At 37.7% G+C, this 23738-nt stretch overlaps 1 protein-coding gene across 4 annotated transcripts in view; it reads left to right on the forward strand.

Moving 5' to 3' along the window:
* Positions 1 to 23738, forward strand: part of LOC105199346 (Y+L amino acid transporter 2) — a 34280-nt gene that overhangs the window by 3105 nt on the left and 7437 nt on the right. For 2 of the 4 annotated variants that reach the window (XM_011166406.3, XM_011166405.3), the window contains exons 1-7: positions 3250 to 3647; positions 12878 to 13125; positions 13620 to 13866; positions 20486 to 20611; positions 22417 to 22555; positions 22676 to 22799; positions 23176 to 23376. In XM_011166406.3, coding sequence (XP_011164708.1) covers positions 12883 to 13125; positions 13620 to 13866; positions 20486 to 20611; positions 22417 to 22555; positions 22676 to 22799; positions 23176 to 23376 — 1080 coding nt within the window. In that variant the 5' untranslated portion in view covers positions 3250 to 3647; positions 12878 to 12882. Of the gene's footprint in view, positions 1 to 3248; positions 3648 to 12877; positions 13126 to 13619; positions 13867 to 20485; positions 20612 to 22416; positions 22556 to 22675; positions 22800 to 23175; positions 23377 to 23738 lie in introns of those variants that run through there. The other 2 variants (XM_039458279.1, XM_039458278.1) reach the window with 2 other exon arrangements.

Below are 23738 nucleotides of genomic sequence, written 5' to 3' on the forward strand. Positions count from 1 at the left end.
GCCGCACTTCCGTATCTTAGAGATCTTCGATTGACATTTCGTCATCCATCCGCGTACGCGCAATTAATTTTTTTGCAAAGTATTATTTAATATTCAACTGTCGCAAAATGACACCACAATTATAATCGTGTTGTAAACATCTTGATCAATGATAAATTAGAAAATTGGACTTTATTCACTTACATATATAATATTCCTTTTAATTAAATATAAGTAATAAAATATGCAATTTGAGAGAGAAAGAGAGAATTGTGTACAGCGGAAAGCAAGAATGAGCGACAGAAAATATAACTGATTGAAAAATTAACTTAAATACGAAAACATTCTAAGGTCAATAACCGTTATTTTTTTAAGAATAAACATTCCGCAATTGCCGCTCTTTTGTGGAGACGTTTACGGCAAATTGTAAATCATTCGCAAAGCAATCATGCGAGTCGATACAAGAAAGAAAACCAACGTACCTGGTACGAGGTTGAAAAAAGAAGTGTCGACCAGAGGGACAAAATTGCATGAGTTCTTTCCGTTTTCTTTTCACGAAACCTTCCATTACTCTTCTCCATTATCCAATTCTTAAGAATTCTTGAGTCAATTTCCGTTGTACGATCTTTTGCCAAATCGAAAAAATAATTTTTAATACCGGCGCACTTCAGACTATACAGTAAAACAAAGTAATTTCCTTTTTATTATTTAGCACAAATAATTTATATAGGTAATTAACACGGACAGCTTAAACGAGCAACTGACTCTTCCGCATTGCAAACAAAAAAAAAACAAAAAAATTTTATTTTTTTTTACATAGATTACCGCTCATGTAATTATCTGTAATTGCGACAGAAAAATAGATAAAGATAGAGAGAGATACAATTTATAAATATTAAATAATATTAAGAGAGAAATCGTTTACTGAAGGCCATTTTCTAACTTATTTTAAGAAGTTTTTTCCAAGAAATCGTAAAATTGATTTAAAATTTGTCCGCAATGGTTTAATTATAATAAGATACGTCAGAATATGTTTTGCAAGATATTTACTTACGAATTCATATTTTGAACGGAAAGAATTATCTCCCGAAATAAATGTGTATCAGATATCTTATTATTCAATTGCTTGCTAAATTTCGCTTTGATGACGTTCGCGAGTGCACGGGGAAGGAAGATAAATGATATTGTGTAACTTACGAGTAATTTGTTTGTTCGTTGAAAAATATGATAATAATGACGAAATCGCGCGAATTGTTCGATCGCCGGCTTTTTAAGAAAAAAAGAATTAAATTAAACCGAGTTAATTTACATTAGTGCACATGCAAGACAAGATAAAATTCAGATCACTAGAAAAAGATTTATAATAATAACTGAGCACAAAATAGATGAGGCTGCAGTCAAACGACTGATACGATGCTCTACCTAAACATCTATAAACATCAATTATATCAGTTATTACCTCGATCATTCCGCGAGACTTGATTCTATCACGCGTTAACGAGCCGACCGACCGTTCGGCGACAATTTACTTAATTAACCAGGCAAACGCGGAATATATTAGAAAGGCGAGCGATTGTTGGCCAGTTTCTCGACGCGAGAAGATCGCATCCCGGCAAGGTAGAAACGATCGCTGTCAGGGGGACGAGTTCTCAATATTTTATGGCCGTTAATCGGTTCCCCCCCCCCTGGCTGCAAAGTGTCTCTCAAAGAATCTTAACGAGCCTTAATCTTATTGCGATACGATTTATCGGCGCCGCAGAAGCGAAGAGCTTTGAGAAAATGTAACGGTCTTAAATAAAAACAATGAGAGGAGAGTATTTGTTACGTTGAGATAAGAGAACTGCAGACACTGCAGCCCACAACACTTTTGCAATTGATTGAGACACATCTTACACATCTTTTTCTCCTCATTATCTGACAAGTGCATACTTTGCGGCACCGAGAAGTCGCGATTAATATAGTCATCAGGATTAAATGCGAGACATATTTTTATTTAAATTACTTAAAAAAAAGGGAGAGAGCACTAAATGCAAATGCATGAGCCTACAATTGCGACAACTATGCAGTTTGTTTACCGAACGATAATTTGCGGCGTGTCGAAATGTGACGACATTCGACACCGTCACGTGTCGCGACAGAAATAACACGACAACGAATTTGGTTCGATCAAGTAACGTAAGTTTTAACGAGAGCGCCGATGAAAGAGGGGAGGAGCCGAGAGGGCAAGCCTTTCCAAGAAGAAGGCACGTCTCGGTCCGTAACGACGTTAAACTGTTCGATCTTCCTTGCGAACGAGATCTTTTCTTGCTCTCGTTACCGCAAATCGTATCGAAGCAGCGAATGGGCAATGCGAAATAACGAATGAATCTCGAAACTGAATCTGAAGCTCAAGTGTTTTCTGTATTTAAGTTTATTATTAGTATTTTTTAAATACATAAATGGTTAAAGAAACTTGATCAAGTTGAAAACTTTAGTCAAGTTAACAACTTTCTTTGTTGGATGTAAAATCGTGTTTTGCAAATTTGGTGAGAAAACAGCAAATACGAATTGAATTAAAACTTTTACGTATACTAATAAAGCTCTAATAAATATTTGTGTAAAAATTCATTTGGATTCACTTACTCGTTTGAAAATTATTTATCTGAAACTTCAGCACAAAATTTGATCACTTACGCTGCACGAGACTTATCACAAGTATGGGCCAGACAAAAGATTCAAACGTCATATCCTATGTTCGATCTGTTTGGATAGTTCAAAGTATAAAGAAAAAAATCAGAAAAATTCAGTTCGAATATTTCGAACACTTCAAACAGTTCGAACTTAATCGGTAATCGGTCTGTAACATCGTTTGTTTGTGAAGTTCGGATAAGAAGGAAGATTGAAAACGCGAGAAGATTGGAAGAAAGAGCAGCTTTTCTCCCCACAAGTCTATTCTTTTTAAAATGATCTAAAAAGTCTAACGCTTTTTGAGCTGCGACACATCGTCGAGCGGCCGTGACCCGCGCCTGATCAAGTTCCTTTCAATTATCGTAATGGAACATTCTCTAATTCTGCATTTACTCCGCGCGATTAATCTCACCCGCCTACGCTCGTTTATTTCTCGTATTTGCCCTCAAAGTCGTAGAGGAAGGCGCCGATAGGCCGCTCGATACGTCGCCGTCGTCGTCGTCGTCGTCGTCGTCGTCGTCGTCATTGTCCGGGGGTGGCTCGGTCTACTCGGTGGCGCGATTTTCCCTTGCGCTCGCGTACGCGCGCGCACTCATACGCTCGACGAGTACGCGCGCCGGAGCTGCGGCTCGGAGTCGACGTAGAGCGGCGGTCATTCAGAGCCCGACCAGCGCGCCGTGCACACTCTTCGCGCCTCCGCCGCCGAGCTCTCGCGTTCGCAGGTAAAAGTAGCAGCGCGCGAAGCCGACGAGTATAACAATACCCGTATTCGTGACAGTGCGCGGGTTCGATCGAAGACCAGGTAGAGAGAGAGAAAGAGAGAGAAAGAGAGAGGAAAGACAGTGATTGGCGTTCCGGAAGGTGAAATTCACGCCATGGCCGGCGTCTGAGATCGATCCCCGAGTACGAGTAGACAGTTTACCCCGTCCCACCCCTTTACATCGGTGCCCGTCGACGATCCTGCGTCGAGGAACCGCGGCGAGGTCACTTCTGCGAAACAGGTGAGAGGACGTCGCGTGACACGCGCCACCCACCGCCGCGCTCTTCTCCCGCGATATGTTGAATGAAAAGTCTCGCGAAATCCCCCGGCGACGCCGGGGAACGTTGGATCGGAGGGCGAGGTACGTGGACGCGCGAGCACGAAGGTCCCCGTCATCCCCTGACGAATCGCGAAAACGGTGGTGTGCTGCTCTCGCTCCCCTCGGAGCGACGGTCTCGGGAACTCCGCGCAACATGGCCGCCCTCGAAGGGCGCTTCCGTTCGAGCGGCGTGGGTGAACCTCCATGTCGGGTCACGCGAAGGAACCCTTCGCGATTTCTCCCCGTAAGCGTACTGCGTGGCACGAAAGCGAATAATTTGTTGCAGGCCGGTGTCTCGCGACTTTATTGTTAAATCGCTCATTGCCGCTGCCGCTCGCCGGCTCGCCTCACGTAGAACGTGTCTCCTGCCGCGGACAGTCATTTCAGTTAAACTAGTTTAATTGAAATGACTTGAATGATTAAGCAGCTGCTACTTAATTCGGTAATGTCAATCGAAATCACGCGGGAATTAGTTTCGCTGATAGCGATGATTTCTGAAATCTTTTCCGGCAGGCGGATGTTTCAGAAGTGTTGTTTAAAAATGATGACGAGCGGAATATATGAAATAGAAAATTATTATTTCTAATTAAAAATTATTATTAATGCGATTGTTTCGCTATTAGAAACGACGAGATTACTCTGATTTAACGTTGACGTAAAGAGCGCCAATTTTTGACGCAGGACTTTCAGAAACGACACATTTTGGAGAATCGCGAATAATCTTAATGAAGTTTCACGATTCGATGGAACACGTGCTAAGTATTATACGTTCTTTAATATCTCGATCGTACCTTAAATAGTGAACTGTAATAGATGTATTAGTAACAATATTAAATATTATAGCGCTCGTTATGATTTATTATGCAATTATTTTTCCACACGCGAAGAAAGGTTTTGCTAAAGTGTTTAAAAATTTAGTTGGCTATACACTGTTTAAAATGTCGTGAAATTCAATGTATTTTCCAGTTACACGTTAAATTTAATGTACGTACATTAAATTTAATGTATCTATAAATGAAAAGCAAGTACATGAAGTTTAGTGCACTTTTGACAACATTAAATTTACATTAAATGTTTTTAATGCACCTGCTTGAAATTTGTTTTCGTTACATTCCATTAAATTCGGTTGCCGATTTTTATCAGTGCAGATCTAAAAATAATTTTGTCATTAAAACATCAAGATAATCAACTTGGTTGATAGAATGTCGGAAAGTTTTGCTAATTATGCTTGAACATTCTGCATAATTATTTTCATGATACGATAAAATTATTTTTACATTATTTTCTATGCCTAGCTAAAGTTTTTTACGCTTCAGCGAAACCGTTTCTTCCGTGTCTTATATTTTATATACTTTTTAATCCATTTTTTATTATTTTGTATTTAAAATTTTTCAAAAGAGAGCCTATCAGAGAATAATTTTAATCATTCTTCTTTTGTCAAGTATATTGGAAATATTTGCGAGAGCGCTAATTACTTTTTCGTGAATGTGAGTTTTCGTCATTCCGCGAAGAATTTCCCGGAGACGACGCGGCCGCTTAACACTCTCGCCTTTCGTTACTCCTCAACTCTTTTCGCGCGCGTAATATCAGCGTATGACGTATCACGAGACTCGTTATCGACATCGCACAGCGGAAGGCGGATAACGAGCGGTTTCTATCTGGTCGATTCGGCCGCCGTGTCATAATCTTGCTGCATTAAGGGCGAAAACTGGGTTCGGAAAACCTGGTCGACGACCCACGTGGCCTATTGATTTTCTCGTCGTTCGACACTCGCTCACTTCTCTATTTCTCCCTCTCTCCGTTGACGCGGTTAGGATCTCACGGCCCTTTCGCCAACGACGGCGTGGATATGAGCACTCTCGAAAAAGAGCATGCGACACAGCACACACGAGGGCACTCGAGAGAGAGAGAGAGAGAGAGAGCCGGAGAGCCCGCGTACTCTCTACACGCGATACGCGAGTCGGAAGTTCGTCGTCGCGCGTATAATACGGCTTATTAAATCGCGCGAACAGAATCTGCTCGCTCTTGATACTCGTAATTTTCTTAGTTACGGCCCACGCCGCGTTTCTGCTTGACACAATGGTGAAATCTTCCTCGAACGTCACCCGGAAACTGTTCCCTCTTTATACACAGCTCTCTGGCTATACGACGTTCGCCAGCGACATTTGATAGCTGTGGCTTAGATGGACACTGATACCTAACGTAGCGTGTCTCCGGATGGAAAACTATGAAAATTTAATTGTCACGCGGCAGTGCATACAAGCATTAATGTTTAACGATAACGAAATATATCGAGGACATTTTAATGTTGAACGATGAGAGACCTGTCGAGGTGACGCTATCGTTACGAATGATATAGCGCGATATTGCGCAATTCTAATCACGCCAAATGTTCTCCCGATAATGTTCCTTTTCACGCCAGCAATTATAGAAATAAACTCTGCGTCGCGAGAAACGTACTATTGTCAATATGACTGTTTACATATGTTTTTTGAATAATAACGGCTGTTTTCAGAGATAATCTGAAATTAAGTACTCCAAAATAATTATGAACGGTTTAAATGGAAATTTCACGTACATGGCGACAGAAAAAGTTCTAAAAATGAAGATTTACTCCAATTTGAACTATTTTTAGATTTCTACTAGAAAATTATCTGCTGTATACCTCGAGTAAAAAATATTAATGTATTTAGAAAACAAGAGTGAGAAATTAGCGAAAAATTCGTGATGATAAACGTACTTCAATTCTAGCGCCGATTACGTCGATCATGTAGTTAGGCTATTTTAAGCTGTTTACATAAAGCCGAGATGTGATGAATTAATGGGAAGCGAGGCAATTCGTCATTTTCGTGTCGCAAAAGACATCATCGTACTTGACAGAAGGTAATCGATGACCCGGTGTCTTTACTTTTGCCTCAGGTGCGTTTAAGCACAGTTTGCCTCAGGCCGACACGCGGCAGCAGGCACGAGGATCAATAAAAACTCTGATGCAACATTCGGTCAGACTTTCATGGGTACCATGGCTCGTCACGGACTTGGTCAGCACATGCCAAAACTGCAACAGAGACACTTTCATCAGTGCTAGAGTCACGTTAAGAAAAGAGTCCCCTGCACGGAAATAAAAAGATTTATTGAAACGGTTAACAACTTTACTGATTCAGCAGATCTGTAGCTAATATACAGATAGCCAGTTTTCTATGTAAAAGTAGCAAATTTTTATAGCTAAATAAAATTAGCAATTACAACTAATTATATTTATTACAATAGTACTGCACATTTATTATAGCGAGGCAACTTTTTATGAAAATCAATCGAATAGATAGATCAAATTTTTTAACAAAATGCTGAGACAAAAGATGGCGTATGAAAGAAACTTGTTGCATTAGCAATTTTCACTGTAGCAAAGAATTAGTTTACTCTAACAATTTATTGCTTTTAGTTTCTTTATTGAATTATCAAATCTACTTAATTGTAGATGTTGACTTCGCGCAGCTGTAGCTTTGATGAATTTTCAGCAATTACAGATATAAAAATATTGGAGCATAAATCTATTATCTGCACTCTATTTTATAATTTTTTAATTTCATTATTCATAAACAAACATTATCTACAATTCATTTTATAATTTTTTAATTTTGTGATTTTTACTAGTATTTTCATTAGTAGATTTTGCAAGTCAAAAATTAAAAAAAAATTAAGAGTATGTCAACCAGTAAAAAAAATTGCGCGCGAAAATCCGTTAGATTCTCGAAACTTATGTAGAGCCGACCGTTTCGTTGTCTGGTCCAAAGTGGCGAACATTAGGAACCGGTATCGGAGTTGGGGTCCTAGATAATGCCTGTAAGGCTTGGACAAAGCCTCTTCGAACGTTCTTTCACGAACGTACATATACACACGTGTGCGTGCGTGCGTGCAGATATACTCATACGCATGAAAAACGGAACAAGAAATGGTGGAAGGCAGTATGTGTACACACGATTTCGCACGTGTGTTTCTCAGGCAGCTGAAGCAGTACGAGTGCCAGCCTGACGTATTACGGCTTTGGATCAAGGGGATTCTACAACGTGTAAAACTCGCGAGGTACAACATTAAAATCTCAATGCAAAATCACGAGAGTAAATATTCATGACGTCCAAGCCTCGTGCGGATAAACTCGAGGTAGTCTCAGCAAAAATTACTTTTACTCTAATTATGCAACGAGACGCAATTTTTAGAACGTAACGTTGGAAAATCGAACGAGCATCCTTATATATATATATACTTCTGTTTTTATTACGCAACAGTTTTGCCATCGTAATGCTATTTCCTATTTTTAGCTCTCACGCTTACTTCCTCATTTCTGCAGAGACCTTTCCGTCGTTTGAGAAAAATGGAGCGCGCAAAATATATTACAGAATTTATTTGCATTGCAACGCGAGATGATGCGACACTCGATGCGAGATATATCACATCGCGAGAGATGATACGTTGATGTGATTAAAGACATGAGCACGTGGCGAGGTGTGAACAAACCGCTTCCAACAATTGATCTATGCAACTGATATATGGCCGAAAGGACGTTGACTTAGGACTCGCGTAGAGAATTACATTAAGCTTCGAGTATTTTATACAGCCGAGTATTTTTCGATGAAACATACGCGGCTTTCGTTAAAAGCCGCGTGTGTTATTTTACAAATACACGCTCGTTAATAATACACAGAGATTCTCCAAGAGAGCTAAGCTCCTTACAATCTCCATAAATAAATTACTGACCCTTCACCTACTCTCGCACATTATTCCACAAGTTTTTTTATTCATCAACTCTGTACCGTCGTATTTTTATGAGGAAAAATTGAATATACAATGAGTTTGTAATAAAAGACTTTTCTTTTAATATTTTTGAATTTTCGTAAATCAGACAAACGAATTGCGAGTCGAAATGACGTATCATGCTTTGCACAGCAGATTAATGTAAAAAAATTGTGCCAAATAACTCTTGGAAAAATAATCTTCTGAAGAGTGCAGGCAACCCTTTGCAAGCAAGTTCCGATATGCTTCAACGAACACGAAGATAGCGCGGATATATTTTATCGGATACTCATGGAAAAAGGAACCTCGCAATTCTCCGCGAATAATTTTAACTTCACCTTTCGTCATATTCCTGTTGCGTGAATGGCTCGACGCTCTGATCCGGATAATTTTTCGAATGCTGTATCACGGAAAAAAAAGATTTGTTAAAAACAACTGAGAACTTTGTTGATTCAGTGGATCTTTAGCTGTAATATATGGACATTTACTACTTGAACATTTTTCTATGTTGAAGTTTTATATAGCGGGTAATAAAATTAGTAATTATAATTAATCATATGTGTTATACTAGCACAGCACAAATTTGTTAATACAGCAAGACAACTTTCTGCGAAGATCAGTCGAATATATGAATTCAAATTGTTAACAACACATGCTGGCTAAGATGACGCATACTTTTGGTATTGCAATGAGGAAAACTTGTTACATTAGTTTTCATTAATTTTCATTATAGCAAGGAATTTGTTCAATGAGCACTGATAATTGCTTTAAAATATACATAGAAAAAAAAACAATTTCATGGCAGCATTAAAAAATTTAGCTAAGTACAGATCAGAAAATAATTGTATAGGACGTCCAATCATGATAATTGCTGCAAACAGTTTTGACACTCTCGCAACCAAGTTAAACATCCAATACAATTTTTTAAATGGTCCAACATAATTTTTTCAGATCTCTATTTCAATAAAATTGTTCTCTTCGTGCAAATTTTTTATCAAATCTCCTCAGTTACAGTTGGTGAACTCACACAGCTGTAATTTTGCTGAATCGCCTAATCTAATCTATTTTTTTCCGTAGCAGAATCCGCTTAAATTCCTACACTTCTCACATTCGTAAAATCATATTCGCGTCTGCCAATCCTTAATATAAGAAATCCTCTTCAATTACTATTTGATAAGTATTAATTGCGAGGAAGGATTCGACCTCCTTTGTAGACGAAACATGGAAAAAGGTAGCAATAAGCTAACATCGCAAGATGAACACTTGACGTTTTTCTAATGTTTTCTGAAGAAACATTGGTCATATTCATAGTCGATTCTTATATTTAAGATTGTCTTAAATACTGTTTTAAGATATCATTAACCAATCACAGAAACTAACAGATGATCTTGAAATAAGAATTGACTACAAATATCTATCATTGAGCGTTCGACAAATTTCTCATCCGGTCCATAGTAATAAAAAGTTGAGCAACATCAGTGGAACGAGAGATGATGACATTAGCAGCGCGGGCTCGTCGGCCGATCGGCGAATCGGCGCGATAAAATAGACGATATTATGTTGTTTTGCATTAATTTCATACTAATGAGCACGAGCGGGCGTACTGCACCAAAGAACAGGTTTTTGCCGAGAAACAGGTTGTTTGTCGAACGATAGTGAAGGTGTGTATCGATGATCGCGCGTACGATTGGCCAGGAGCGTGGCTCGACAAACCCCGTGACAATGACGACAGAATCCTAATTAATTTCGCATTGTGTTACGTGCACGTTATTACGCGCTCTCCAAAACTTACCTTTTCGCGCCAGTCGCAACGTAACGTCGACTTCGATCGCACGAGGCGCGATTACGCGAAGCGCGTAACTAAATGATACAACTAGGAAAGTCTGATAAGTGTGGAAGCTAAATTTTCTCTTCGTAGTGAACTCCTAGATTCGCGGAAAGAAGTGAGTAAAGATGAAATCGAAGAGGGGGAAAATGGATACCGCAAATAAATAATAATATTTGTGATCGAGAAGGGAAAAGAGATCGTCTCTAAGATTTTCAGATTCAAGACCTGTGTCTCTTATTGTTAGACCTGTGACGTCGTCTTCTATATACAACGTGTCGAGTTACATTTCATGAAGCTTTTCTGTATTTTTTCTATTTTTTTTTTCCATTGCGTCAAGTTGTGCTTATTAAAAGTCAAAAGCCGTCTTAAGTCGCGCTCTTCCGTCACGTATTCTTTTTTTCCCATTATTCCCGAGTGAGTGCCGTAAGTATTATACGGGAGTAAGTCTCGCTGCGGTAACATTAGCATAACAATAAAATCTCAATAATAATAACGACGAAATAAAAATTGTAATTACACCCTCTGTTAGAAGAGTCGGAATATTATCTGCCACGTGTGTATGTGTGTGTTAAAAAGGCACGCGACAATTAACATTCTCTTACAGAAGTTTTAATAACTTTGTTTCAAGTGCCAATTCCTCTTTCGAGATTGCGCGCGACTTTAATCCTGCAAATTACCGCGAAATAATTTGTCTTTTCATTAGCACCGACACTAAAACGATCGAAGTGCGATGATTCGATTATTATTCCATTATGTGGAGCCTATCATTCGTGCGACTGATATTACAAAGATTCGGCGAATTATTTCGCAGGACGAACCTGTTACTTGCTGCGTGTCACGAGAGTCGCGGGTTTCCCAAGAAATTGAAGTAAGAGCGAAATCCTCGCGCGAGTTCTCACGCACAGGAAGATCCTTCTCTCAGAGATAAATCGACGCCGTTTTTCGTTACGAGAGATCGCGTTTCCTCGTACCGTTCAGCTGCATTATTCAGGACAAGAAGTCCTTCGGAAGACCACGAAGCACGGGGATTGCGATTTATACACGCGCATCTCGCTCCCGTCCTGCTACTCAGAACCGATGAGAGGAAAGACGTGAAACGCGGATGGATTCTCCGCTTTCTATTTTGACATTTTACGGTAGATAACGTCCGCCGGTTATCTTCATTCCGCGAGAAATGCAAATAATCTTACGAAATAAGATGGCGGTCTCCTCAAATATCTGGTAATATCTCATGTGAGAGATGACAAAGAAAGAATGTTTGTTGCAGCATGCAAGAGGAAATTCTTTCTTCTCTCACACGATGGAGTCCGAGAATAAATAAGAAATAAATCTTTAGGAAGTTCTTTAAAATCCTTAGGAAAAAACGTTGATAAACAAGCACGCAGAAAGAAGGAGCGGATCTACAATGATTTACGTGATTCTCGCGTGACGGGATACGATCGCCTCCATACAATCATTGATTTATTATTCTAGTAGGATAATCAGGGTAGAGGGGTGGGTTGTCAACCGGTTACGCAAGACATTATACACGTATACCTAAACAAATTGCGATACTCTTAGCCGCACGATCTATCTAAGGCGGAACTGTCGAGTGAAAAATACATCGATACATCAATGGATACACTGGTGGATTCTCTTCAAGTAAAACAGAGATAAAAAGGGACCACACGCATCATTAAATTTATAATGTTGAATTGTATCTTATTTGACTTATTTTTTAATCACTTCTGTGTCCACTGCTCCCACTTGGTATCGTTAGTTTAATCAAAACAATAGAATTAAGCAATTTACCTCGAGCAATTTATTAAATTTATTTTACTGAAATTTTATTTATTATTTACCAGGTCTATAGAGTAATGTGAGCCTTGCTTACTTTGAAACTGAGCAATTAAACCAATGGGTTGATTAAATGTAATAATTGCTTCTTTAACCACATGTATTAAAATAATTAATTTCGATGTATATGAAAGTTAAAAATAACAAAATGTTATTTAACTCGAGGAATTAGTTTAAATTTGATTTTTTAATATTTAACATGTGCATAAATATATAACGAAAATTATTGTAAACTCTACGAGACATAAACTGTCTCGTAAACTACGAGATTTCGAGCGATTTTCTTGATTATTCTACCGCGACGCCGAGAAAAGGTTAGTTGATGTATTAATGCGTACATGAAAGCATGTATATGGTCGATCATTTTCATTTTACCGTAGTGGCTTTTAAAATATGTAAAAAAAAAACATTTTTGTGCATATCAATTTGTGGATATTACCACCATAAATGATACACTTTAATTGCGCGGCGATAAATTAAATAACGTTGCAACATCGAAAAATACTCACATATTTTGTATATGCCGTCGTTCGAAAGAAATTTGAAATAAATGTGATAACAGGTTCGCTCCTAATAAGTTGATCTATTCCTAAAATATGTTAATTTATAAATGAAAGCAAACTATTCCATCTTATATAGATAGATAAAAAACGCTTGTTTGCGTTATGAAGATATTATAAAGATTCGTTCTGCGTTTCAGAAAGAATGTCGAAGTCAGGGAGCATCAAAGATGACGAGAAGGGGCCCTATGATCCGGTCCCTACCACCGAAAAGGCCAACGACGAGATCAAGCTGGAGGCGAAAATGTCACTTCTCAATGGCGTTACCGTTATCGTCGGCTCTATCATTGGTTCCGGCATTTTCGTCAGTCCTACGGGCGTTCTCAAGTATACCGGAAGCGTGAACGCAAGTCTTCTAGTTTGGACGGCTTCCGGAATTTACTCCATGGTACATGCCCAATTTATCTCTCTCGTTTGCCCAGAAAACGATTTCTGAAAAATATAATTTTATATTAGAAAAAAAAGTTAAAGAACGTATAAAAAAAATTTTTATAATTTTATTAATACATATGTATGTCTGTAAGATATTTAATTTTTATAAATATTTGACTCATAAGAGCTTAGTCCATAATTGCGATCGTTATTCTTTTTTAGTTGATTTCTTTATCTGACAATATATTAATGTAAAACTAGTTGCGAGCATCTCGGAAGATTTCCAAAAAAAAAAAAAATGATTCATATAATGACGACAATCTACATGAATAAAATTCGAATTTTGTGATGTAAAATCGGCTTATGCCGTTCGCTCGAGTGATGGCATTTAAACCCAAATATATACAGATGCAAATCGACATCGATCCCATGACAAACATGTGTTTTAATGTAAGCACTGACACGTGTATATTAAATTAATTCGCTGTATTTTTCCGTGTCTCTCGACAGATAGGGGCTTACTGCTACGCCGAGCTCGGCTGCATGATTAAGAAATCGGGGGCGGATTACGCGTATATTATGGAGACCTTCGGACCCTTCTTGGCGTTCGTCAGGCTGTGGATCGAGTGCATGATAGTGCGTCCATGCAGCCAGGCCATTGTGGCCTTGACTTTCAGCATCTATGTTCTCAAGCCGCTTTTCCCGGACTGCATGCCGCCCGACGAGCCCGTGAGAATACTCGCCGTCTGCTGCATATGTAAGTAGATGACGAAAAATCGTATCTCGAGGCGACTCCGCGGCGCGACACGAGAGAATCCGAAGAATTCTTCGTTCGTTAGTTCAATGCATCGACGAGAGAAAACTACATTTCTCTTTAGACTCGCGGAGAAATTAAATAAAAATGCTAACTCACCCGCTACGAAATAAATTTAAAATCAAATATTTATGACAATGAAAATAATTATTCATGTATTTTAACATGACTGATGCGCGTTCAGCTCTCTCTTTTTGTACAGAAGCTGACGGAAGTGAAAGGACTTTGCAATATATTATTTCCTAGCGTGTAGATCGAGTTCTGTATTCGTAAAATTTTCTCCGTTCGCGACTCCGTTATATTAATTTATTCAACATAGTGTTTAGCAATTAGCATCATGCGACTACTGAAGGCGGGTTTCGCGATTCGCATGCGAGGGGGGGGGGGGGGGACGCAATGTATCGGCGATCAAGTTTGTCCGCGGAGATACTTGTTGCACGCAATTGCAGTTAAAGCGGATGCAATGCTGTTCATACGCGAGGAATACTCACGGCACAATACCGTGGTACGTAGGATTGAACTTTATTGGCTCGCGCGTCCATCAGTATTGTAGCAACGGTTTCAAATAGGCCGACGTGACGTGGCCCGCAGAAAATTCGTCTTTCCCACAGCAATCGTACCCTTGACTGCTCAGAAGTCATCCCGGATTGACTTTGACTCCCGTCACTGATTCCCCGCTCTTCTACTCTCCCGACCGCTCTGCCCCGCCGTTCATCTTTCAACTTGTTTTCAGAGCTCCTCTCTTTTGTATCGTCCGTCCCGAAGGATCGGTCGGTCGTCGAGATATATCGTGATTTATCACGCGTCAGACCTAACGCCCGATTAAATTAATTTATTTCTAATTCATCTTTTTGATCTGCCGCTTCATTTCTTTTTCTTTTTCTTTCTTTGACGTTTGTAAATCTTTTTTTCAATATACCTAGTCTGCCGTCTCCTTCTTGATTTTAACTGTTGGTTTTAACTTGATTGCAAAATTTAATCGTCAGCTTACAGACCTTCAGCAACTCTTACTTGGATGAATAATAATTTCTATTTCACTTTTTTTATCGTATTCTTGTGAGTCGATTCGCTGATTGCAAATTAAAATTGTAAAATGAGTTAGTCTCACATCTTTCTTCAGTTTTCAATATTTTATTTCATCCGTATAGATTATAAAGAAATGTAAAATCTTCTATCTTTCTTTATTAATAGAGTGAGAAAAACGTTTTGAGTATTTATTTAATTGTTTTTAACATTTTTTACGTTTTAAAAAACTGCATCATGAGAAAAATAAAAAAGAAAAGATATAAATAAAACAATTTTAGGATATTACAAATGTGTAAAACAATATAATATTATTAATAATATTATGTTACTCATTGTTTAAATACGTTAAAAATATTACTCATTGTTTAAACTACGCAATTTACAAAAAAGTCACAAGAACATTATTTTCGTATTTGAAGAATTTGTTTTTATCTGATTTTGTATAGAAACATATGAATTTAAAAAATCATATTATATAAATTATAAGTTTTTCATATCTTTAATTAAACAAATTATTTTTCAGTATTAATAAATCTAATAAAGTATAATGTTTAATTTCCCAAAAATAATAAAGTATCGCCTTAGGAGATTTCCTAAAAATTTTGCAGCATTTCATAAAAATAAATAAAGAGAAGTTCTTTGTGGGTCTTCTCTTACAATAATTTTGATGAATATCGCAAATACAAGTAAAAATTCTCATTGCAAAGAAAATGTTGTTTCATACGTAAGGAAAACTGATTTATCGAAAGTTTTTCCTCTTCACTCGTGCGAAACGATCATTTGCCGGACTGTATGTACTTATCGAGAATTTCCGATGAAACCACTTACGCGTTTCTCGAAAAAGCTACATATATATGGACATTACATACGTACATGGAATTCTCTGAGCAGTGGAATCGACGATATTCTACCTTGAGCTTTCCTCCGCTATGTATTTCGCTCTTGACGTTTTGTTCCCTCCGCTCATTTTCCAGAAAGGATTTTGCTATTCTTTTCGCGTGGCAAACAAGGTACAGACTGCGGCTCTTAGTTGTCGACGCAGTAAATTACTAACAAGACGTAAGAGTTTAAAAAAGAAATTGCAAGCTTCGAAATAATCCTCTGAAGTATAATATAGCAATAAAAGAGAAAAAATATAAGAGAGTAAAGTTAAATTAGACTACAAAACGATCGTCGAAATAGAGAAAGCGAAAGAAAGATTCTTTGCCTTTTTATGTAAAGCTGTGAGATAACAAGATACATGGATTCATTTCGTGTTGTTCTGTTTAATACGTTCGTTCGACATGAATCTTTTGACGCGAATATGAAAAGCGGCACGATCTCCGCGAGGACAGAATGAAAAATGTTCTTTAAATTAATATCTGCCCCCTTTTTAAGCGGCGCGATGGCGTTGCGAGCTAAATTGTAATTCGTACCCTTCACATCGATGCGCACGATAATAATGACACCCTTTCCGAGGCAGATTGAGATACTCCGCCTTTCCCTCTCACGGCGTGGAAATCACGAGCGATTATGCATAACGTAATTTTTGTTCTCTTTCAATTTCCGCGAGCAATCGCCGGAGAGACTCAGGCATGAAATCTGCACGATCGAATGTCGATTAATGACAAAAAACAAAGAGAATTTGTTCACGGTTGCTAATAGAAATAAACTGCCGGATTGCATCACGGAACGGGGCGTATTCTCGCAGAAATTCGAGGACGCACGTAATTTTGCGCACGTTTTCCGTACTGTAACATTTATTTCTTTTTCCACGTTTTTGCGGACAAGCGTTCGATAAGATGCACGCTAATCGAGTATTATGAAGCGTTCTCATGAAATATCCGTGATTAAAATATAATATTATTAATTGAAAAGTGATTAATAAAATTCAAGCTCTATAAAAAATTAAATGTTGATAACATATCGAGATATGTAATCATACAAATATGTAAAAAAAGCACCACAAATATTTGTATGTAAATTTCAAATAAATTTTTAGTTAAATTATGAATCCTACATACAGGTAATATTTTTCGAGATAAATTCTTCACAGTTTGAAACGTTTGTGCAGCATCATCTATTAAAATTAATAATTAATTTAATTTGAGGTATCATTTTCAGATTCAGTTTATGATTGCGTTTGACATTAATTGGTACGCAATTTATAGAATTGAAAATGTAATAATAATTTATTAACTTCAGCTTAAATTACAGCCGAGAAGTGGACTTGGTTTACATAAAATCTATTCTCTCTCATCCTAGAATTGAAAATGTATACATATTAAAAATTTAAATGTAAATATTATTAGGCATCGAGATCTAATCTCGACTGTTAGTGGCGCTTATCTACATATTTGTGTGATTCACTTATTATTTTATTTCTGTTCAGTAGACAGAAATATTTTAAAAGGCTATTCAATTGTCAAGAAAGTTTTTACGGTTCAATTCTTGTAGATCTGTGTAATTGTAATATTTCCAATGTATTATAAATCATCCGGATGTCTGGACGGTGCGTCCCTTGAAATAATTTTTATTACGAGATTCATCGACGGATAATTTACAGGATACACGATGCGATAGAATCTATTTTTGACGAATTCATTCTGCGGCCGAGGATACCCACGAGCAAACGTATCGTGTTTCTTGCGGTCATTTGACTGCGCATTTCTTCTGCTTCGATATCACCCTTACGGATCGCGTTACAAATACGCAGACATACAATTGCATTTCATTTATTTTCTCCGGAAAACACTTGACGAAGCATTTCGCAAACAAATAACCCGGGTAAATATTTACGCGGCATACTGTTTCTCGTAAAAAAAAAATATTCGTAGACGTAAAAAAATATCTTCCGTCAAAAAAGGAGAGCCCGAAGATATAAAAAAACATTTATAAAAATAAAAAAAACATCAGATAATTCCATGAATTACAGTTATTATCGCAGTGTAATGCAAAATGGAGTTTAAATGAAACGAGTTCATTATTAAAATCCATTATTAGCATCACTTTGTCAAGTAATAATTGAACTGAGATACGCGTGTGAAATAAAAAAAAAAAAACTGATATGATCAACATGTTATGATATCGGACTTGTTATAAGCACGATTTATTTCCGGAGTACCGGAACGCAAAAAATCTTGCGTTTGTAATCAATACGATTTTCGAAGATTAACTTCGAGCGATTGCAAGTCATACGATCGTTAACTGAACGAGCAGTTGTCTCTCTCTCTCTCTCTCTCTCTCTCGAAAAATAAATTGTGTATTTATTCTAAATTTTACGAGAAAATTGCTGTGAGATGCAAAGCGACGAGCTGGCTGTCGGCGACCGACGTCCGTTATCCGTAAAGCTTACGTCTGTACGTTTGAAGAAAATAAGATTTCGCCGTATAAAGTTCCATTTGTTCCTTCCGATAATTCTCTCGACAAACCGGGAATAGGTTTTCCTGCGAAGGAAAATGAAGCGCGAACGCATTCGATCGACTACGAGGATGTCATTTGCGAATAAATGAGCGCGCGCCGCGCTTTCAATATTTATGACGAGTCTATCGGGTGTCTGTGAAGAAGATTACAAATTAATAATCAAACTCTGCCTTTGAAGAAATCTACAGAACTTTTTTTTTTCTTTCTACAGAATATTATTTCTATTTATTTCAATTAGAATTTCGTTCACAAATTGAGCATTTTAAATAAAAAGGAAAAATATGCCAAAGAGGTTAACACTATTCAATTAATAGGAAAAATATTTAATTAATTAAAAAAGGGGTACGATTAATGACGAATTTGCATCGTTAATTAAACTGGCCGCTAGTATATGAAAATCTGGTTCAGATTCAAATTGTGCGGAAAATTCTGCCACTCATGCGTATTTTACGTATAAGTATCGACACACATTCATCTGGTTTAATTCTGTTTTTTTTTTTTTTATACGAGTGAATGGCGATCCGTTTCCATTTCACGCTCGCAAGTGATAGAGATCAATGACCAGAGCGAGCATCCTTTCGCGCATCGAGTGATTCGCGATCGAGTCGATTTATCAATCGTTCTTCCTAATAATTAAAATTCGTCAAGGATTGCAGATTAACTGCAGCAATGCATTCCGTTGCAAAAACGTTCCGTAATTTTGCCGTAACTCCCTGCGACGAGAGGGAGACGAAGTTTCTATTTTTTAATAAGCACAAACTTAAAAGATTCGATAAAGTCTTAACAGATCGTTTTATACGGATTTAAATATAATACGCGTTAACCGGCTCGTTAATCGCGGTGACACGTGAACGGCCAGTGAAAAGAAGACGATCGACGCAGACCGAATGGAAACGTCGATGCGAGACCGCTCGCGAGTCAAAAGCCTGATGGCAATCACGCTTCATTGTGAACAAATGTAATTTAATAACGTGACAACTGGCCGCAACAGCATAATTCGCCGGTAGAGAGGGGGGGGAGAATAACGGGACGAAAAGGAAGGCGAAGGAAGGAAAGACAAAACGAGTGGGCGAAGGGAGAAAGAGGAGGAGAAAAACTCATTGACGGCGTGTGAAGGGGAAAGGGCGAAGGGGAAGTGGAGTCTCGCGATATTTCTGCGACATGTTGCATCAGTCTCCCCCCGGGCCCCCCGGACTCCCCGGGGGGCACTCTTCTTCCTTTTGTTCTACGCAAATCCGTCAAGGACGCGAATCCGTCAAGAAACGTCGGAACGACGAGAGCGAAATCTTCTCGTCAAACTCAGCGACAAAGGAGCGAAGTCGTTTATTGGCGAATTAGTGTTAATGCCATCCCTCGTGCAAATTGAGCGTTCACGATGAAATTGTTCTTTTAACCGAATTCTTCGATAAATGAGGAAACGAAAGTAAAGAGGCCGAGGCGAGCGGACAGAAGTGTGTACATTAGGTTTCCGATTAAAAGGCAAGAAGTAATCGATATGTGTGATATGAACACATTTTCATTCTTACATTAAATTCCACTTGGAACAATGTAGAAGAATTTCTAATTATAGAATTTGAAATAAGAATGCGATAAAATCCGCAATGTAAGAAATGTAAGAAAGTTATAATCACAAAAATTATAATTTAAAATTATCGTTGAGATAAAGCTTTAGAATTTTTCCTTTTGCAAAAATTATTGTAACGATGTAAAAAATAATTATGAAAACGACCATGAAATTATGAAAATTATCATATTTCCGTTGTTTTCGACTCGGGTCGATAAATACCGTGAATTAATGGCCTCTTGTTATCATGAAGTTGTTATATGACGTAAGGTCATATAAGTATTCCAAAGTGAACGACACACGTGGGACCGAGTGGCACGTGCGACCACATGATTCTCAATTAGATTGACTTGGTGTTACTCATGCAAATCGTAATGAGTTTATTTATCATTCCTGCTGTAGGCGACATTGAAAACTCAGTTATTTAATTACGTGCAAATTAACAACAATCCCCCAGAGATGTGTTTTTGATAGAAGAAACGATATGTTTAGATATAGGTGTGCTTTTGAATACGCCCTGATTGCATGATAAATGATAATTACCTCGACTGTTCGTATTGATTGTTTCAGGTATTCTCGCTTTCATAAATTGCTGGGACGTCAAATGGGCGACGAGAGTGCAGGACATCTTTACGTATGCGAAATTACTCGCGCTTTTCGTAATAATCTTCACCGGAGCGTATCAGCTTTTCACTGGTAAGTTACCGTAATTGTATTAATAAGATAAAATTTACGATACATGATTCATGAAACAAACGTACGCGTTTGGAAATAAAAATTAACAAGAATAAGAAATGAAGGAAAAAAGATATTGCGAAATGCATTAAGATTAATGTGTTAAAATAACGTTATATAAAATGAAAATATTTACATTATAAGATTATTAATTCAATCCCGGTGAAAAATTTTATATAAATATTGAGAAAGTCTACATCTTTTCTTAAAAATTTTTATATACGTAAATATTAAAATATTCTATGATTTTTATTTTATAATTTATAATTTCTAAAATATATTTTAAACTGTTTTAGATTTTATAATTCATTAGAAAAGATAGAATAAGAAATTTTATAATTTATAATAAAAAGTTTTAGAAAAATTGTAAATTTTCTCAACATTAAACTGAAAAGTGTTGCAATTCGTATAAAAGAATCTGAAAAAAACATTTTTTTTTAATTATACAGAAACTCTGAAAAATTCTAAAATTTATTTTAAAATTCTGAGAATAATTTTCTTCAGAAAATTCAAAGTGACAGCTGCGCGACCTATTTTTCAGAAGATGTAAGCAGTAATGTAACTCGGAATAGAATACTGATATCTTCGTATCGCGAAGTATTTTTCCAAAGCTAGAGAATTAAAACTTTTCTATCTAATAACTCCGAAGTAGTACGCGCGTAAATTAATAATACAAAACGGATAAGCTTGCTGCAGCGTATTACGAGGTGAAAGGTCGACGACATCGCTCGATCGCGTGCAGTTTGCAACGATTTACAACGATCCCGAGTGACGCTAATCGACGCCACGTGATCGCGGTTTTATGTGCACTATGAACTTTTCTCATTCTTCAACATGAACGATTTCACGGAACATCGCGGCACCGAAGTTTCCGTGTATACTTTCAACAAGTCAAAAGAATCGATCTTGCATCAGACAGACTTTCTCTTCGCGAATGAATTATCTAGTCGATCGATAGCCTCAATGTTTTTTCGACACGCCGATCGTATCTCTCACCTCGCTTCTTTCGTTCTTGCCAGCATCGGAAGATGGGGATCACGAAGAGGGGCGTATAAAAAATTAATAGACACGACTTGTTCTATCGTGAAAAGGATATGAAATTCCAATAAAAGTACGAAGCGAAGCAACATTTCTTGCAAACCCACGTACAAGTGAGTCAGCGTCGAGAGCGAATCGATCTTGGATCAGTCTGAGATCGAAAGATGAAATTTTGAAGAAACGTCTGTAGGAAAATTTTGGACGGGGAGAATCGTCCGTTCAACTTCGGTTGAACGGTTTTTCAGCATCGCACGCTTGCCGGACGAGACAATTTACCCAATCAAAAAGGTGCGCAGGCGACGCGACGTAGTCACTGTGCGTGCAAGGAATCGCTTAAATTGGTCTATTCAGAGAACTAAATGGTTCCTTGACCGTGATATGCGACAATAATCTCGATTATGACGAAACTTTCCTTCGATCTTGCACGAAACTTGACGCTGGCCTTCTTTCGCACGAAGGAGCCAATTAAATGAGAGATTCTAATTGAAAATGTCAATACAAGAAATGTCAGCAAACTTGTTGATGTAGAAACATGCAAATGATCGTTTTGTAGTTACACTTGCGCTTTGCATAATGCAAAGAAGTCAAACGAAATGTTAAGAATTGATTACTTCTAAAATTATACGTTAATCACTTGAACGTTAATAATTAAAAATTAATTACTCTCATTCGATGAAACGATCATTTTTTCATATCGATGATGCGCCTTTATGTTTGAATCGTTTTAGGACACACGCAGTATTTCACGTTTGACAACAGCAACACGGAAGTCACGTCCATAGCCCTCAGTTTTTATTCAGGCCTGTTCGCTTACAACGGCTGGAACTACTTGAATTTCATAATTGAAGAACTGAAGGATCCCGTTAGGTGAGAACTGTCGCGTCAGATTAAACGCGATTCAGAGGAAGCTCGTATAATTGAACGTTAATTCGGCGACAATGGTCATAATTTGTTCATTTCCGCTTATGTAACCGCGTATTTATTTAGGAATCTACCGTTGGCCATCGGCATTTCGTGCACTCTCGTTACGATCGTCTACGTCTTCACGAACATGGCCTTCTACACGACTCTCAGCCCCGTCGAAGTGCTCGGTAGCGAAGCTGTGGCGGTGGTAAATATGTCACAGCAAATACATCTTTCCAGTAATAAAGCGGAGTCTTTTAAGAGTCTTGAGAGAAATGTGGATTAAAAAGTACAAAAATGAAATGAAATTTTACCTTAATCAGATAACAATTTCCGTACATATACAATTCTGATCATAAGGATGTTCCTATTCGCTTTAGTCCAACATTTTAGCAGTATTTATGTATCAATTATATTAGAATTATTTTTATCTTTGTATTAATCGTATTACTTGTGCATGGACTGGTAATTTTCTAAAATAATTACTCTTCACTGTTTAAAGTTTCTAAACTGCTCTCATTGTTCGTAAACATTATAATTGCTTCGTCATTCTAAAGCTCCTAAACTGTCTTTATTGTCCGCAGACGTACGCAAACCGACTGTTCGGCGTTATGGCGTGGACGATACCGGTTTTCGTGGCTTTATCTACTTTCGGCGCGGTTAACGGCATTTTACTTACATCCTCGCGACTTTTCTACGCGGGTGCCTGCGAGGGTCAGATGCCGGAAATACTGACGATGATCCAAATCAACAGGCTGACACCCGCACCCGCCGTAATTTGCATGGTAAACCACCCTTTCTCCAGTGTATAAGCTCACCTCGATTAAAATATAAATTGGTTGAAGATTACAACATTGATCGGTGATGCGTTAATAATACATCGTGTAAAATGTATCTCCGATCAATATACAGAGATAACATCATTTAAAATTATATGAATTTTAATAGGTATATTTTTTTGAAGAATTTATTACTTTTAAGTTAAAATTATTACTCTTCAATTGGGATTTTATTTTAACTCGTTCAATATGGCCGCCTAAGGTTTTTCCACATCTGTGTTTACACTGCACACTCAAATATAAGAGTGTAGTGTGAACACAGACGTGAAATAACTTTAAAATCCCAATAGATCGTTGATTATTTTATA

The sequence above is a fragment of the Solenopsis invicta genome, chromosome 16 (assembly GCF_016802725.1).
Source record: "Solenopsis invicta isolate M01_SB chromosome 16, UNIL_Sinv_3.0, whole genome shotgun sequence".
NCBI classification, from domain to species: Eukaryota; Metazoa; Arthropoda; class Insecta; order Hymenoptera; family Formicidae; genus Solenopsis; species Solenopsis invicta.